Raw genomic sequence first — 20,328 nt, forward strand, 5'->3', positions numbered from 1 at the left:
AACTATAATCCACCTCACAAGCCATACAATTACAAGAACTGAACTGTAAAAAGAAGAGGATATGTTTATTCCTTGTTAACTGCAGACAGAGTTAGAATCTACTTTCCCCCATGGCCCTCATAACGTAAATACTAACTGTATACCATCTTACAGGACTTGTTCCTTCCTCTACAGTCTTGATCCAATTGTTTCCATCCACATGAAAAGTAGCATTGAGAAGACTTAGTAAACTTTCTAAAGCTGAAGATGAGAAAGCATAACTGCTCTGTCTAATACAGCACCTATGGAGCTTCACTGATCCTAGGTCCAGGGGTGAACTTTAAGATCATCTTACCTATAAAATCTTGAAATTTTAAAAAAACTATCCTCAGTACCCTCTTTGAACCAAAATGGTAGCCATAAGATCTCCCCACTGCTAAGTGCTCTGCTAGGTGTAATATACCATGAAAGTGAAAAAAATAATAATTCATCTCTCATTTTGAGGAACATCAGTAACCATCTGACCCTACCATCTTAAATTTCAGGAAGAGAAGCAGCAGCATTAAAATTAAGCTATTTGGGTTTCTCAGTTTAGAAACATTCAGCATTGGATGTTACCCAGGCCTCAGCCAACCCGAACTCCATCATCCACTGCCTGCTGGTAAAATCCACCAAGTTACTTGTGGCCTATTAACGTCAATAAAATTTTGTCAATAAAATTTTATCAGTAAAATCCTGCGTTTTATTCCACAAGGTAGTAGCAAAACCTATATTACTTTTGTCTTTAAAAAAAAGCAATTTAAAACAACATTGAAGTACAATTCATCAAATCCTATATTGAGCAAGTTTTATATCTTTTACACCTTGAGAGATATTTTAACCCTTCCATACTACCATGTTACATATATCCAAAAATTTAGAAACTTTTATAACCCTACAATTTCACTTCAAATTACTTATTCCAAAGAATAATTAAAGATTTTGGCAAAGATTTCTCAGCTACAATGATGTCTCAGCCTATCTATAATAGCAAAAAACATGAAACCATGTAAATTCCCAACAATCAGAAAGCAATTAAATGAATTAACATTCAAGCATATGATTAAATATTGTGCATCCATTAAAACTTATACATAAAATGATTACTGTATTTACAAACAAAAAATCAGTCATCAGATACAAAATGCACTATTAAACCAGTTTTATCAAAAAAAAAAATCTATGAAATAAAAAGAAAGAACCTGAAGTAAACAAATATGAACTTAACAATAATATGTATAGATGATGTTTTATTATTGTTTTCCCTTTTTTAACATATTAAGGTGTATTTTTTAACCAGAAGAAAAGTATTCTTTTTAAAAAATTCAGTTAACCAGTATGTATGACAAACAAAATATATTTCCCTAAGTGACACTGAATAATTCTCAAAAAGAGAAAAAAAATCTCTAAATACAAAAAAAAAAAGCTGCTTCCCCCTGCATTTGTTTTCTTTTATTTTCTTATAAAAACTAAAAAAAAAAAAGTTCTGCACTTTGTTACTATTTAACTCTAAGAGATATTTCCTTAAAAGTAGAGACAGGAGGGTCAAAAACAGAAGAAAACTCCAGAGGGGAATTTCTTGGCAACCATCCATTCCCCTTGGCAATTATTTTCTCTTGAGAATTATCTTCTAATATTTTAAAGGATTTAATGTTTGATTTCAAAAATTCCTTCAGAAAAAAATGAAGATCAGAAAAGCAAAATGACAGGCCAGAGAGCAGAAAAATATGACAAATAAGAAATGATGATTTAACACATTACAAAGCTTCATTTTCATTCATACTTTCACCCTGTCCTCATAGAAACTGTTTTCTAGTTATCCTCACACTAGTTAAAAGAAAGACACTAAGATCCTAACAGCTAAAAGCTCAAATTTATCATTGCATACCTTACAAATTCATTAAAATATTACCATTTAACCTAAGTCATGCGCTATTTTTCTAAAACTATAAAAAATACCAAATGCTTATGAGAATGCCCTGCTAATGAAAATATAAAGTTATACATTCACTTTGAAAACCACAAGGCATTATCTACTAAGGCTTAAAGTGATTCCTATACCAGATAAAGACCCAATAGAAATACATATTTGTTTATAAAAATATATACATACACTATTATAAACACAAACATGTTAGAATGTTCACTGTAATGCCCATTAATAGTAGACTGGGTATATAAATTGTGACATATTCACATAATGAAATATTAATACCAATGATAATTGTCTACATTGATACCAAACAGTATGCATCAATCTTGCCAGCATAAAGATGAAAAAAGTAGCCAAACAGTGAAGCATAAACAATACATTGTTCTATTTATATAAAAAACAAAATGAATCTAAAATGTAAAACTAATAAAACTAATTTATGCTGCTAGAAGTTAGAACAGTGACTACAATATTCTGTATCCACTACAGGATTTTATGGGAAACCAGGGAACTTTGCAATACTGAAATATTTTTTTTTAAATCTGGATGTTAAATCGTAAGTATACCAGTTTGTGAAAATTAACTGAGCTGTATACATAAGTGTGTATGTGTCATTTATTGCTTAACAAAAAGTTAAAAGAAAAATTATAATACAAAAACTCAAAAAAAAATTTTAGTGCTTTATTAGTACCAGGAAATTTCTTATATAGAATCAAATAATAGCTGTCAATCCTGTCCTTAAATATTTTACAGATTATATGAACCTTATTTTTCTAGTGATTTCAATTATAATTTCAAAATTCTAATTTCTGAATTATACTTCAGTTGAACAAATACATAAAAATAACATTTAATTTAATCAAGTAAAGGTGACTAAAGAAATTTGTATCAAATCAAAAATTTGTATCAGTGGCCCTGGGTTAGAAACCCAGCACTAAAATTTTTTAAAAAATATTTCATCATATGCAGTCATACTGCCTGACTCACCTACATAAAAATTCAAATATTCTACTTTAAGTTCTCTACATTAAATTATACCCATCTATTAGATGGTAATCTATCTGATCATATTCTAATCATATGTCACTATCTTCATTTTTTATACAACTATAACAATAGTTAAAATATTTATCACTAAAGTAAACTAAATCTATTCTTTTCCTTGGCCATTGATTCATATAGATTACTACTAATATTGCAGAAACATAATTTTGTTTTAGAGTTTCAGAATTCCTGGATATAGGTCAAATAAATACTATAAAAGTTAAAGTTGGTCATATACCCATCTTTCTGTGCATAAGACTTGAAAACACCCATAATAACCTTATGACATTCATATAAAAGTCATTTTTCTAATATTAGAATCAAGATCAGTAAATAAGCATTAACTGAACATGTATATATACTAAGCACTCCGTGAAGTACTTTGTATCTCTTTTGATTTTCATTCTCTGGATTTTCAAAACAGCTCTGTGAAGCAGACCCTATTATTATCCCTAGTCTACTAATGAGAAAATGCAGTTCAGAACAGGTGAATTATTTGCTAAAGGTTATTTGAACAGGAGGTTGAAAAGACATAGTTAAAATCATAATTGATCTGACTTTAAGCCTTATATAATAACCACAATGTAAATGTACCTTTCCTTGGCATGTATGGGTAGAAAGAACTACTAAATTATAAATCAACCTTCATTAGTTTTCCTTTTAAAAAATCATTTTTCTGAAAAATTTTAATCTTTGACTAAAGCAACTCCTCTTTATTCTCCTAAAAACCTTTTGAGGATATTTTATTAATAGATTTGTATTGGTGCAATATAATTAACAGTGGGATTCACTGTGACCTATTTGTGCTTGAACATAAATGTCATTTCCCAGTACCTCTTCTTTCCCTGCCATCCTCCTCCCCCACCCAATTCCCTTCCTCTACTCTACTGATCTCCTTTCTATTTTATGAGATACTTTTTTTTTCTTTTTTCTTTCTAGCTTCCCACATATCATGATTTAAATTTTGAGTTTTAATTTTGGTTACTGAGTTAACATGATGCTTCTCAGTTCCATCCATTTACCAGCAAATGGCATACTTTCATTCATTTTTTTTTAAATTTTTAGTTGTAGATGGACACAATATCTTTATTTTATTTTTTTATTTTTATATGGTGCTGAGGATAGAACCCAGTGCTTCACACATTCTAGGCAAACACTCTACCGCTGAGGTACAATCTCAGCCCCAATTTCATTCATTTTTATGGCCGAGTCAAACTCCATTATGTACATATGCCAGATTTTCTTTATTCATTCATCTATTGACAGACAACTAGGCTGGTTCCATAACTTGGCTATTGTGATTTGTGCTACTATAAATATGGGTATGCATTCATTGCTTCTAATATGATGACTTTAATTCTTTGGGATAATATCAATGAGTGTATAAATATATTACTAGTTTTTTGAGGAGCCTCCATACTAATTTCCATAGTGATTGTACTAATTTAAAATCCTACCATCAGTTCCTTTTTCTCCACATCCTCACCAGCATTTATTATTGTTTGTATTTGTTATGATTACCATTCTAACTGAAATGAGATAAAATGACAGGGTAGTTTTAGTTAGCATTACCCTGAGAGCTAAAGATGTTGCTAATTTTTTCGTATATTTGTTGGTTATTTGTATTTCTTCTTTCGAATTTTGCTTAATTCACTTGCCCATTTCTTGAATGGGTTATTTGTTTTTATTAGTTTTTTATGATTCATTTTTTGAGTGCTTTATACATTTTGGATACTAATCCACTGTTGGAAGAGTAGCTGGCAAATGTTTTCTCCCATTCTGTAGGTCCTCTCTTAATGATCTCATTTCCTTCATTGTGCTTTTTAACTTGATGCCATCCCACTCACTGAGCCTTTGTTTTATTTCTGGAGCTTTAGGGGTTTTGTTAAGGTGTTCAGCACCTGCATCAATATGTTGAAGTGTTGATCTTACGTTTTCTTCTAGTTGCAAAGATTTTGCTCTAATTCCCAGCTCTTTGACCCATTTTGAGTTGACTTTGTTCAGGGTGAGAGAAAGGGATCTGATTCATTCTTCTACTTACGGATATTTGGTTTTCTCAGAGCCACTTGTTTAAAAGGCCATATTTTTCAATGTGTTTTGGTGACTCTCCAACCCATTTATGCTTGGAGAATTATCACTTTTTATTGTACAACCCACATCTACAAAATAATGAAAAACTATATCTCCTATAAAATATTTATCTGTGATTATGGTACAATTTAAGTTTTCTCTAATCACAGAATATTGAAACATAAATTAAGTGGATGTATTTTCCACTTATGACCTAGCAAAGACCAAAACTCTATGAAACATTTTCGTGCAAGATGATACAAGGACCTGGTCACTATGAAGAGATCATCCTATGTGGTGCTACATTAAGATGCTAGGCCAGCCGGATGTGCCCCCAAGTTACTATAAACACCTACTATATACTGACAATATTGTAAATACATTTAGAAATAGAGGAGAAATGGATCTGTGTTCTTTCTGGGCTGAAGCCTTACAGAGAGAAGGTGGCAGTGTCAGGAAATAGAGAGGCAATTGGTAACATCAGGAATTTATTAACAGAATATTTCGGAATAAAAAGTCTTCATCATAATGTAAGTATTCTCTCAAAAAAAATCATCAGAAATCTAGGAAAAGCACTTAATCTCTAAGGGCAAGAAGAGAAAAGCATGAGGCTGAAGATTTGAGGATGCAACTATTATCCTCTCCCAAAAAAAAACAACTGAGGAAATACTATGTTAAAACTAAAGAATAAATATATACTTAACTGTATAACTGAAAACCACAAGGTAAGGAACTAATTATCCTGCCCACTATGCACACAGGCAGAGTGTTTTTAAAAGTAAACAACATAGATATGGAGCCTAAAAATTCATCCTCTGCCTCAAAACTACAATTTATTCATCACAAGGATGAAACCAAAATAAATTAAGAAAAATTAATTTACCAGCTTTCTTGCATTTCCAAACAGAATATATGGTATATACTTTGTATACAATGAACCCATTTGCTTTTAGGCCTATTTTCTGTATTAGATCTAGCCAATCTCTACATGGAAAAAAGAAATATAATCCACTCTCAATCCAAAATAGTGCCAATAAAGTTTACTAAAAGTCACAAAAGTTTTTAATCTTAATTCATCCTTGTATTTAACTGTCTAGGCCTACTGATGATAAATGCATTCTCTCATATATACTACTAAATTGAAACATTAGACGAGAAAAAAATAATCTTACCATGTACAATTTTTTTTTGGGGGGTACTAAGAATTGAGCCCAAGGACACTTAAACCACTGACCCACATCCCTAGCCCTTTTTGGTATATTTTTATTTAGAGACAGGTTCTTACTGAGTTGCTTAGGGCCTCAATAAGTTGCTAAGGCTGGCTTTGAACTTGCAAACCTCCTGCCATAGCATCCCAAGCCACTGGAATTCCAGGAGTGTTCCACCATACCCAGCACCATGTACAATTCTTGCACTGGCAAGCAAGGTATTTTTATTTTTTATTTTTTTTTTTTTTGCCTTTGAAAAGGTTTGGATTTAATTCTTTCATAATTAGAATAAACTATGAAAGATATGCCAATTATATTTCAATTGGTCATGTTTTCCAGATTTTCTCAGACTGCTTGACAGCACTTCAGTAAATGACCTGCAGTCAATTCAACTAATAGTGCAAGTTAAATTTTTAATGAAGGATTAAAAGATGAGATACTATTTGATAGACATGCTAATTACTAGGTATTTTTTCTAAAAACTCCAAATGTTTTGTTGGTTAATACTATTCCCTGGACCCAAATGTCAATATTCACTGGACCAAAATGTCAAGGAATTGTCTATATTTAATATAAATGGCTCAGAATAATATCATAGTATCTATATTAAAGAATTCACTACCTTAAACTCAAAAAGTATAGTAACAAAATTAAGTGCTTAAGGGAGTCCAACAATGGGGAGAAATATGAAATGTGAGATAAATAGTACAAAAAAATGAATTAGAAGTTAAGGCAGCTGGGTACAGTGGCACACACCTATAATCCAAGAGGCTCTAGAGGCTGAAGCAGGAAGATTCTGAGTTCAAAGCCAGCCTCAGCAATGGTAAGGTGCTAAGCAACAGAGACCCTGTCTCTAAATAAAACACAAAATAGAGCTGGGAGTGTGGCTCAGTGGTCAAGTGCCCCTGAGTTCAATCTCCAGTATCAAAAAAAAAAAAAAAAAAGTTAAGGTAGCAAATACTTAGATCTGCATCAAAATACTTACTGGTTTAAATTGGGCACCATTTTCATTGCTATTGTAACTAAATTATCTGTACAAATTATAATATATACCTTTTGTGTTCATTAGTCAATGTTTTTTAAGTCATATTGCTATGGATTACTGACTGTAAATTATTTGAGCTCCTAAATGCACCACAATATGATACTTGCTGCCAAAGAAACTACAATAAGCAGACATAAACAAACATATCTAACGCAAAAGGACTCAGTTCTATGACAAAGTTCTATAGCATCTCTATAAGTAAATAGTGAATATAGACATACATAAATTTGCTTAGATTGGCAAGGTAGAAATTAAGATAATAAAGTTATAGTTAAAAATGAAACTGGAAAATGTGCCCTAGGTCAAATCATGAAGGATTTTGTACCATATACTAGGAGAGGACACTTCATGGAATAGGCAGTTGTTGAAAGGTTTTTGGTAGAGAAGTAACATGATCAAATATTACTAGAAAGATAACTCCAGGGGCAACACTAAAAAAAGCTGTGGTTCTTAAATATTAGGGATTGTATATATTTATGAAAATACACTGAGTCTTTCCTTTCTAGTGACATGGCAGACTAGCTGTCAAGAAAAATGTCCAATATGTGTTAAATATTTTGAAAATATTTCAAACTTTTTATAAGGCCTGAGCTGAAAAGAAAATAAATATGTTTACTAGAGACCAGACATGATAATAATGAGTGACTCCACAATAGGGTTAAGCAAGCACTAGCTATGGCATGTGCACTGTGACTACCTGCTGATCCCTGATAAAAATAAATGCTAAGAGATGTGGGGCATAGAGTTAGAAGGTCCAATATACATCTAACTAAAGTCCCAGAATGGGAAACACAGGGAAGGGAAAGAAATAATTTCAAAGAGACAATATCCAAGAATTTAACTTAATTATTAAATGACAGCAACATCAGATCTAGCAAATCAAAAATATAAATTACAAAAAGTATACCCCTAAGCATATTTATTATAAGGAAACTATAGAATATCAAAGACACAAAAAAAGACATAAAAGGCATTTCCAAAATTACCCAGGCACTCCTGAAATGTAATAAATTGGAGGAGATAATAGAAATTGGAGTAAACAAAAGTTTATACTCTGTAGCTTTCTTCAAGATAGGAATAGTTAGAAAATTGAAATAGGATATTGAAACTGAAGTAGTAGCTCTTTTAAGGAGGAAGTCAAAATAAGAGGAAAACTCTACAGGAGAGAAAAACGATGAAAATATATAGTCTAGGTCTAGACAATAGTTATATACAAATACCAATTTCCTGGGTTTTATATTGTATCATAGCTTACAAAATATCACTACTGTAGGAAGTTTATATGAGTATAAGGGAAGGCTACATAGGACTCTAATAATTAATAATTAATAATTAATTTCCTATAATTATTTCAAAATAAAAATTTTACCAAAAAATAGTCCTGGAGAGAATCTGAATTTGAGCCTAGGTCTGCCTGATTCTCAACTAGTACTACTTCCCTACTACCATGACACCTACAAAAACTATTTTATGAAAATATAATCACATGAAAAAAGAATGTATAGGAGGATTATCCCGGATAACATTTAAAGAAGTTTAAGAAAATTTAAAACGTACTTTATTAGGAAAAAGTTTAAAATATCAAATTATTCCATTTGTAGCTACTAAGACCAAGTGTTTCAATGTTCTAATGTAGTCCTGGAAAGAGAATCTTAGAAATCTAATAAAAAGTGATGACTGGGCTGCTCTCGCACTATGGCTGAGAGGCACTGCCTCTCACTCACCTCTTATTAGAGGCAGCTCTAGAGTTTCCTGTCGTGTTACCTTGTTCATCTGAAAGGTTAACAGCTGTGCCTCTCCTCCCACACCAGGTAAACAAATTGCACACCAGCAAGCTGTAACTAGAGTCATTACGCTATACACTTGGCATCTCTTTCCCATCAACCCAGGAACTTCCTGATGAGGTTGTCCTTGTGATTTACAGAACATGGCCAGATGACAATTATCACAGCCAGAAATATAAGCTAAAGATGCCAAAGGGAAGTGAACAAAAGTTGCTATTATCTGTAGATCAATTCATTGTATGGCATCTATGTAAAATTATACATACAAGGAAGAGCAAGATAAAATGTGAAAGAATCAAAAGAGTTAATCATTTCATTTTCATTTCAATTAAAATTAACTATAATGGTTTTTATCAAATAAATAATTTTTAAAACCAGAACCAAATCATTTCACTGTGTAAAGTCCCAAGTGCTAAATATGCTACTGGTCATGGGTACTACAAATTCAATTGTATCTAGTTCATTTTCACAAATATATAGTATCAAATAAATTTTAAGAATATAAGGATAGGACATTGCTTTTCCAAGTGACACAGAAAACAAAAAAGATACCATTTTGTGCTTCAAGGGGGAAAATACAGATATAGAGTTAACAAAAGCCAAAAAATATCATATTTTGATATTAAGTGTACTAACATGGCAAATTTATGTTATATTCATAACAAAAAAGAGAAAACTCATGAGAGTTGTCTTCAAGTCTTCAAGTATTCCAAAGGAGATAGATGTCGTCAATTGTACTACACAGGGCAAAACTAGGTATATAGTTGTTTTGGTTTTGTTTTCATTTTTCTCCCATATATATATATACAAATATATACATATATACACACACACATATATATACACACACAAATAGAGATGTGTATTTAAATATTATAAAATTAAAGCTCAACTATTTATAGAATTTCAGTTATAATAAATCATTAATGACTTGTTAACTGTGGAAATGCCTAAACAGAACTCCATACTGGAGAGGAGATATGAGACCCTTTCCAAGAACCTATCCTCCCCAGAGGCCCCAGAGGTCAAAGCAAAGCATCTTGATACCCAGGGCCACAAAATAAACAGTCCATAGGGACTAGATATAAGGAAGCCCTGTAGCCTGTGAGGTGACTTGAGGATGACATTTTATCCAAAAGGAGTGAGACATAGAACACGGAGATTAAATGACCTAGACTACTTTCTCAAGAAAAATTTTACATTTTAGAGAAGCAGTAGAAGCAACAGAGAAGAAAGGAAATACAGGGGCATTGGAATAAAAAGAGGAAACAGCACTTATTATGGCAAAGCTGCTACATACAAAGTAACCAATACCCAACTGAGGGAAGAACAAGCTGACTAGGCTTCCAGCCTTCTAGCTAGGTCCCCAGAACTATGGAATGTGTTCTAAGAAAACTTGATTTCACCTACCAAGGCATTTTCCTACTACCTTGTGTAAATTTACTCATCAGAAGAAATCTCTTTTTTTCCCCTTGGTTTTTGGTTTTCTTTTGTTTTGTTTTCATCTTCGTTTTTCTCCTTTTTGTTTTAAGCCCAGGGCCGAGGACCTAACGTAGGGCCTCGTATATGCTACGCAGTAGCTCTGCCACTGAGCAAAATCCCCAACCCTCATCAGAAGGAATCTTTAGACAATGCCGAACTTTATCTGAACCCCATACTCCTGGAAAAATAATGACAGTCAAGAAATTACTCACCTTTTCATATTCTGAGAAATGGTTTACTGCAAAGAACCATTCTTCCTAATGACTTAAATAAAAGGCCAGACACAGACCCTCCAAATTCCCATTCTTTATCTCATACATGATCACCTCAACTGTTTTCATTTATTATCTGGTTGGTCAATGTCTGGGAACTGGACTTTACCAAATTTTACTCAGGTTTCTTACTTTGGCCCACACTTCAGCAATGGAAGGTCAACAACTCTTCTTTAATGGCTCCTGCCAGGAATCAGCTGACCTCAGGGAATATTACTGTGCAATCACACCAGTCCCTCTTCCCATTCCCCCACACCCATTTTCTTCTAGCCTTCTTTATTTCCCCTATAAAACAAAAGTCCTTTTCTGCTTAACCCTGGAGATGCTTATAGATCGCAAGGTTAAAATGGTTTTCCCTTTTGCAATTCCTCCCCACATGGCAATCATCCTACCGTTCTATGTTAATATTAATAGTCTTTTGGGTTAAAGCCTCTCCTTATCTATGCCCAAATTTGTTTTTATTTGATAATTTCAGTCTGTAAAGGATCTAACTTTACAAAATACAAATTAAAGCCATTAAATATCCTCATATTTATTCCTTTTATTTCAAAGATTCGAAACTATTATGTCTTTCTTGATATATGACCTCATTATAAAATACATGGAAACATAGACCATCATAAATAACATGTTATATTTCCCCAATGTTCAAATAGAAAAATTAGACTATTAATTATTAAAACAAACTATGATTGCTAATAAAGCATTTCATAATGAAAATGAAAATCTAAAACCACACAACTAAAGTTCTGAAATCAAAGAAATCATTTCTTTTTTTAATTTTTTTTTAATTGTAGATGGACACAACACCTTTATTTTGTTTATTTACTTTTATGTGGTGCTGAGGATCAAATCCAGTGTGTCACACATACTAGGCAAGCACTCTACCACTGAGCTACAACCCCAGCCCCAAAGAAATAATTTCTTCGGGTTTTACTTTTATCTGATATAGTTAAATCATCTCGTTACCATCTGTTCAACATGAAAATAGCTTAAGGAACTTGTGTTCACTTTGGCCAGTTATTAACTCAAGCATGAAACTAAAAATCATACAGTTGCTAAAGTTACTTCTGAAAGATTTTCTGCAATAATTTTCCACTTCTCCAGTGATCCAGAACCCCAGTCTCAACTTAGTTTCTCTCACTCTAGAAGGTATTGCAGATAGCACATTAATTTGGGACATATATAAAATAAATCCTCAATGTTTTTAATCCAGAAAGAAAATACATGACCTTTCCATACAAGAAAGAATATTTTTCTAAGTTACTTCCATTTCTGTTTATGAAAAATATTTTGAAATAATATTTATATAATAAAACATATCACAGAAAAATGAACTACTCACCCGCATTGACTATAGCATCTATCTCTAGCAATGTGATGTCACCTCTATACAGAGAAACTTTTTCACTCAAACTTTTCTTCATCTGTAATGTTTCCTGAGTATTTTCTTCTGTAATAAAAGGGATACATATTAATAGTAATATCATAAATTTAATTGACAACATTTAAATCAAGACAACTATAAGAATAAATATGGATTATTCTCTGCTACAAAAGACAGTGGAAATAAGTATTTAAATACCAGGAATAAGTTTATTATGTATTTATTTTATATTCTTCAACTAAATGCACTATCATGCACATACTGGGCATTTGCTATATTTTGGCAAGTTATTCAATATTTGCTATTACACATTTATTATTATTATTAAAATGTCCATTTTAAGATAAAATTATGTACCACTACATTCACAAGGAAATAAGAAAAATGTGCAAATATGAAGAAAAAATAACTTTTTTGTGAAGGAACTTATTTCTGTTTTATCCAGTTACTTAAAAAGCACCCTTGAAAAAAATATTTAGATGAGCCCCCACACAAAAAAATTAAATTAAATAAAAGGGTCAGCTCTTTGCTAATCTAAAATAACAAGCTATCCCTCAGGACATATTCAAGAACATCTGAATTTGTAAAATTGTCCTTCTAATCAAGTTGGATTTAACCTTTCACTCTAGAGGACACTGTTAGATACGAAAGAGAAATAGTTCTACCCAACACACAACAGCCAGCAAGTTGGTGTACTTAAAATAAGTAAAAAACTTTAGATTATAAAATTATATATTTTTTAGATATTTCAGAGAAATACTACAAATTTTGAATTATCATTTATTTTTGGCAAATAGCAATGTTAAGACAAATTAAACTTATTAAACAAAGATGTATGAAGTCAATGTTTTTAAATATATTAAATTGCTATGCATAAAAGGCTTTTTAAATATAATTCTAGGGAAGCAGATTTATAAACTCAACTTTTAGTATTTATGATCTGTACAAGTCTTTTCATGAAAGAAGACAATATTATTCATTCACTAACAAACACTCAGATGCAATTTTAAAGTATACTGGAGGTTGGAAGTGATAGGTTATAAGTAACCCATATTGTCTTTGGGACCCATCAGACAATGAAAACATTGGCTAGGACTAAGGAAATAATCTTTGGCCATTAAAGTGATCCTTCCTGTCTTTGCTTGCAAAGCATTCCATTCTTAGCAACCATTTCTCTTCTTAAAAGATTCTAATCAAAATATTCACTGGCGATAATAATGAGGAGGAGGAGAATATTGTGAGAAAATTGTTTGTTAAGGGAACAGAGAAGAATACAACTAGAGATATGAAAAATTGTGCTCTATATGTGTGATAAGAATTGTAGTGCATTCCACTGTCATGTATAAATTTTTAAAAAAGAAAATGAAAATTGGTTCAACTAATTTACAAAAAAAAAAAAAAGGAGATGGACTTTAAGAAACTTCAAAATATAAAACATCCATAGTTGAGCTGACTACTTCATTGACTCCTAGAGTACTATTTTTCTCAGTCAGGAACAGACTTTACTCCCAGATTCATGTTCAGATTTCTAGTTCTGCCAATTAACAGCTGTGTGAGCTCAGATAAGTAATTTATTCTCTCCATGCTTCAGTATGTACAACACTCCTTCACAGTAAACGTGAGTTCATTACATTTAGAATAGTGTTCGCCCCATTATAAGCTATCAACAAAACACCACCTTCTTTTTAACAAAGGTGACAAATATTGTGTCAGCATCCATATTCAGCATATGTGGATCACAGTTATTTTTTTCAAAATGTTATTTTGAATAAAATGTCAATACACCTATTATTATTATTCCCTATTATTTAAAGAGATGATATTTTGTTTGTGCCATTAAAATTGTCAATATCTAGCCCAATGACAAAAATTCTAAGCCACAGCAAGACCTTGAGACTCATATCCAATCAATTCCTATTTTTGTGACTTTAACCAATTAGAAAGTCCTGGCTTTTTCTGACAATTCTAGATACTTGAATCACCATAAACCTAGAAATTATAAAAGATTTCTCACTGAAGAGTTTCAGAACTCCATTCAGCATTAAATTGGCAAGCAAATCACAAATCAAAGCAGAACATTTAATTCTATTTGACAGAGTAATTAGATTTCTAAGCCATTCTCTAACTGCTTATAGCCCTAAAAAGTATTTATTCATTTTCTCATGAAGTCTTTTATATAATACTATATTCTAGTGATATGATTTTAAACATATGTGACCATAAATCATATACTTCTTTATCCAAAAGTAAAGAAATTATTAACAAAAGGTATTAGAAAGCATCAAAATTTAAACCATTATATCACAGTTCAGGTTTGGTTGGTTGATTTCTTAATCTTTCATCAGAAAATTTAAATTGAGCCCAAAGTAAAGGATCAAACAATCCAACATAAATAAATACAAACTGTTATCATTTATCATTCAAGTAAGTTACTCAAAATAGTCTTTAGGAAAAGTGTCAGCATCATTCTTTACATAGAATGCTAAAGAAGCATGTCCATACTATACTTACAGGCTGCAATTTCATGGTATTAGGAATTGTTAGCACTTCCTTTGACAATAAATCAAAAACAAATAGCATATTTTTGACCACCAACTGTTCTCGGTGACTATAAAATATAAATTACCACTGAGAGGTCACCTCTTTTATTTGCATAGCAATGCACACTGTATTTTATCAGCACTAATCTCATTATATCTTCTCCCATATCCTCAATTTTCCAACAAAAACGTGTACATAAAGCCAGGTGGGTGATGCCCACATGTAATTCCAATGGCTTGGGAGGCTGAGGCAGGAGGATTATGAGTTCAAAGACAACCTCAGTAACTTAGCCAGGCTCTAAGCAATTTAGCAAGATCCTATCTCTAAATAAAATATATATAAGAGCTGGAATGTGCCTCGGTGGTTAAGTGCCCCTAGGTTTGAGCCCTAGTACCAAAATATATATATATATATATATATATATATACACAAAGCAGCAATTCAAATTTTGCATCACTGGTTTATGTAAGTTGAAAGATCTGTTAGTTTTGCTCTTCTAGATTGTATACTATTGATATTGTCAAAAAAAAAACAGAGCTAGACATTAGTAGAAGCAATAAAAACAGATTTTTATTTATTTTTTTTTATATATATATTTATTTATTTTTGTAACCAGCCCTTTTTATTTTTTGAGACAGGATATCTCTAAGCCACAAAGGCCTCACTAAATTGCTAAGGCTGGCTCTGAACTTTCGATCCTCCTTTCTCAGTCTCCCAAATCACTGGGATTACAGGCGTGGGTCATCACACCCAGCTTTAAAAACTAAAAAAGAAGAAAAGGAGAAAAACTTCAGTATAGAATATGCTCAATTCCAAATACTACAAGAACAAGTAGGTATTTATAGCCAAGGAGCAAGACTGGGCGGGGTAGGGGAGATCAGTGAATGGAAAATTATAGGGTTGACTAAACAGACTTAACAGGATTCTTGCTGAAGGCAGGCAACTTTATAACAGACTGTCCAGTTCAGCTCCAGGAATTCTAGGGCTAAAGGAAAGTTTTAGTTTTCAATAAATGCCAAGTCAGGAGGGCAAAAAAATTGGAAATGTTAATTTGGAGAATTTAGTCAACTATGGGAGAAACGAGAAGAACTAACAAAATATATATGATAGCAGGATCCAGTCAATTTATAAACTGATATAAATGAACAGGATTAGAACTTAATAACTCACAAGTGTACAGTATTGTTTTCCATTGAAACATAAAATTTCTCTCTACAATTATCTTCCTTTTTTTACTGTTATTTACAAAATAGGTCTGGTCTCATTATATTCAGCCTGATTATTTACTTAATAGCAGCAAGAATAATAATTAATCATTTAGGGCTTTAGGTTTGTTTTGCTAAAATTTTTTAACAAGAATCTCTGATTAGACTTTTAAAAGCCTCTCAAAGAGTGTAAGCCAAGTCACAAATTCAACATCAGGATATTCCCATGTTAAAAACAGATTCTTCTCCTAGGTCCCCAAATATCCTGTTTCCTGGGCCTTCTAGCAAGTGGCTTTCCTTACTTACCTATAATGTTGTCAGCCCTAGAAGTGTGGTACTAGGACAGTTTTTCCAAGAGAATTTTGTAAGCATTAACTTTACAAAATCAACCTTAGTCCTCAAAAGTGTCTGGACACATCTGATTCAATGCATCATTCTCAAATATAACATTCCATCCAAACACACATTATGAACCAGTTTTTCCAATCATGCCAAGGAGAACAGATTCTTACTGAACTGAGACAAATAATTGTATTGCCATGAAAATAAGAATACTCAATTGTATTCATCCAAATTTGAAGAGATCAGGTAAAGAGAAAAGATTAATATTTCATTTCTTTTTACAAAAGCATATTTTGTAAAACAGGATATTTGGGGAACCTAGGAGAAGAATTCATACAAATCTATATTTAATAAGCTATAGCTAGGTTGAGAGAGGAGAAAATAGGTTCTTTGGGGGAAAAAAACAAAACTAAACTAAAAAACATTAAAAGCCAGATGTGGTGGTGTACTCCTGTAATCTCAGCTACTCAGGAAGTAGAGGCAAAAGGGCCACAGGTTTAAGGTCAGCCTGGGCAACTTGGCAAGACCTTGTTCTAGGTTCAATCCTCAGCACTGAGAAAAAAAAACAAAAAACCTAAGTTAGAAAAAAATAAAAAGATGTAATTTGCAAGGGAATTGGTTATTTCTGTGGCATACATTTAAGCAAGAGCTAGAATTATGACTGATAGCCTCATGGCATAAGATATTGGAAAATTTCCATAAAATTTATACAATTTCTGAAGTATCTGAAGTATTTATGGTAATAATATTTCCTCATACAACTATCACCTGAGAAAGGTTAAACATCACTTCTTATTTGACAATGTTTCTGTAAGGAGCATCTGCCATAGACATGCTGGGACATGCTGGGACTCACTAAGTTGCTGGCCACAAGGAACAACAGCCATTGAACTGCTTAGTCATGTCTGCTTGCAATTGATTAAGAGGTGTAAAGGGCACTAGCCATAGGCGTGCTTAGCAATGACAGGTTACGAATGATAAGGAGCACAGCTCCATGAACATGCGAAAAGAACATGCCTAGTTGCAATTACATCACCTCACTGGACATAACCAATGGATGCTGACTTTTACTGGGTGTAACCAATCACCAACATACACCACCAACTTGGAATTGTATTTAAATTGCTGGTCCTGCCACACTGAAGAGTTTTGCTACAAGGCCATCAGTGAGATTGGCGACCTTGCTGTCCATCCCTGGATCTACTCCACCATTCCCTGACGTCCAGCCATCAGCTGGAGAGAACCACCAGACAAGGAAGAGAAGTCATGTGGCATCGGAGGTATTTTGGAACTGTGGTTGCCCTAGGATTGTGTGATTTGCTTATAGTGTTTAGTTAATGAGCAATGAAAGCTGGTTGGGGTACTCTAGTATACACAACACTTTTGCATTAATTGTTTATCTGCTTATAGTGTTTAATTAGTGTGCACTGAATGCTAGTTGGGGTGTTCCAGCACACCCAACACTTTTTGCATTAATTGTTTATATTTGATGAATGGTATGATCAAATATACGTTTGCATTTAAAGACAATCCACCTCTGAGTAGTTAATAGCACCACTTGCGACAGTTTCCCATACATTTTAATACATATATTTAAAAACTGTATATTTTACAAAGTGAAAGAAAAATTTTCCAGGGGCCCTCTGGGAAATACAAGTTCAGCAGAGTTCAAGATTTCACTTAGGATTTAATTTTAGAAAGCTGTCAAAAATGTCAAACAATTTGAATACTTGATTAAATAGGGTCACAAATCACTATGAAACAATACTTGAATTCTATTGAACAGAGATGCCAAAAAAAAAAAACTAGCAAATATTTTCATAAGACAAATAATCTTTGTTCTATTTGAAAATTACTGAGGATAAAGAAAAACTTTTTATATTCTATTATTTATAATAGATCAATAATCCAAGAAAACTTTGTTTTTATAAAGAAAACCAAACTCCAGTTTTACATCAGTAAGCTACTAGACTCATTTCATTTAAATTTTAAAAATAAATCCATTCACCTTAGCCAACTTCACAAATAGAAACCTACTTTTCTGTAAACCTTCTACATCCTTCCATATCTATTCAGGTTTTATTCTATATTTTTCTTCATTCTCATTCTAGAATAACCAGTCATCTTATTTTAAAACAAAATCACTCTCATTTTTCCTTAAGAACAAAAATATCCTTCATACTTTACATATTGTTTCTTTTTTAGTAGTGTGTGTGTGTGTGTGTGTGTGTGTGTGTGTGTGTGTATCTCCAAAGCCATCACTAACTCTCAAAAAAATTCACATTTGCCCTTAAATGTATATGCCTAGCTTCACTCCAAGGCATGTTTCTCTTGAGATAATCCACATTTTCCCTTGAATGTGTATCTGCTTTCCTAAATAAATCTCTGTGTCTAAAAGGCACAGGCTGAAATTCTTTTCCATCACATACACAAAGAAGCCCATGCATCCTAAGTCAAGGTCCTCCTCTCCAGGAACTCTTTGGACCTCCTCCAGGGAGAGTTTAACCAAGTGCATATGTGGCTCAGTGGTTCAGTACCCCTGAGTTAATTCCCTAGTACCTGAAAAAAAAAAAAGTGGGAAAGTAGTCAAAGAGGATAACAAATCAGGTTTAGTAACATCAATAAACAAATATGGATAGAAGAACAAACCATATCTCAATAATAACCCTAAATGTTAATGGCTTAAACTCACCAATTAAGAGACACAGGCTAGTAGAATGGATCAAAAAACAAGACCCAATAATATGCTGTCTACAGGAGACGCATTTGATAGGAAAAGATGTACATAGACTGAAGGTGAAAGGTTGGGAAAAATCATATCACTCATATGGACCACGGAAACAAGCAGGAGTGTCCATACTCATATCTAATAAAATAGATTTCAAGCCAAAGCTAATCAAAAGGGATAAAGAAGGACACTTCATACTGCTCAAGGGAACCATACACCAACAAGACATAACAATCATAAATATATACGCCCCAAATAACGGAGCAGCCATGTTCATCAAGCAAACTCTTCTCAAGTTCAAGAGTCTAATAGACCACCATACAGTAATCATGGGAGACTTCAACACACCTCTCTCACCACTGGACAGATCTTCCAAACAAAAGTTAAATAAGGAAACTATAGAACTCAATAACACAATTAACAACCTAGACTTAATTGACATATATAGACTATACCACCCAACATCAAGTAGCTACACTTTTTTCTCAGCAGCACATGGAACCTTCTCAAAAATAGACCATATACTATGTCACAGGGCAACTCTTAGACAATACAAAGAGGTAGAGATAATACCATGCATCTTGTCTGATCATAATGGAATGAAACTGAAAATCAATGATAAAAGAAGAAAGGAAAAATCAAACATCACCTGGAGAATGAACAATAGGTTGCTGAGTGATCAATGGGTTTTAGAAGACATCAAGGAGGAAATTAAAAAATTCCTAGAGTTAAATGAAAACACAGACACAACATATCGGAATCTATGGGACACATTGAAAGCAGTTCTAAGAGGAAAATTCATTGCTTGGAGTTCATTCCTCAAAAAAAGAAAAAACCAACAAATAAATGATCTCATACTTCATCTCAAAATCCTAGAAAAAGAAGAGCAAAACAACAGCAAAAGAAGTAGAAGGCAAGAAATAATTAAAATCAGAGCTGAAATTAATGAAATTGAAACAAAAGAAACAATTGAAAAAATTGACAAAACTAAAAGCTGGTTCTTTGAAAAAATAAGTAAAATTGACAGACCCTTAGCCATGCTAACGAAGAGAAGAAGAGAGAGAACCCAAATTACTAGCATACGGGATGAAAAAGGCAATATCACAACAGACACTTTAGAAATACAGAAGATAATCAGAAATTACTTTGAATCCTTATACTCCAATAAAATAGAAGATAGTGAAGGCATAGATAAATTCCTTGAGTCTTATGATCTGCCCAGATTGAGCCAGGAGGATATAGACAACCTAAACAGACCAATAACAATAG

At 32.6% G+C, this 20,328-nt stretch overlaps 1 protein-coding gene across 1 annotated transcript in view; it reads right to left on the minus strand.

Annotated features, from left to right (window-relative positions):
• The window catches only part of Macrod2 (mono-ADP ribosylhydrolase 2), a 1,937,146-nt gene that overhangs the window by 1,834,086 nt on the left and 82,732 nt on the right, over positions 1–20,328 (minus strand). Inside the window, exon 3 of the mRNA XM_077800161.1 lies at positions 12,202–12,309. Coding sequence (XP_077656287.1) covers positions 12,202–12,309 — 108 coding nt within the window. The remainder of the gene's footprint in view (positions 1–12,201; positions 12,310–20,328) is intronic.

Source organism: Urocitellus parryii, chromosome 6 (genome assembly GCF_045843805.1).
Source record: "Urocitellus parryii isolate mUroPar1 chromosome 6, mUroPar1.hap1, whole genome shotgun sequence".
Taxonomy (NCBI): Eukaryota; Metazoa; Chordata; class Mammalia; order Rodentia; family Sciuridae; genus Urocitellus; species Urocitellus parryii.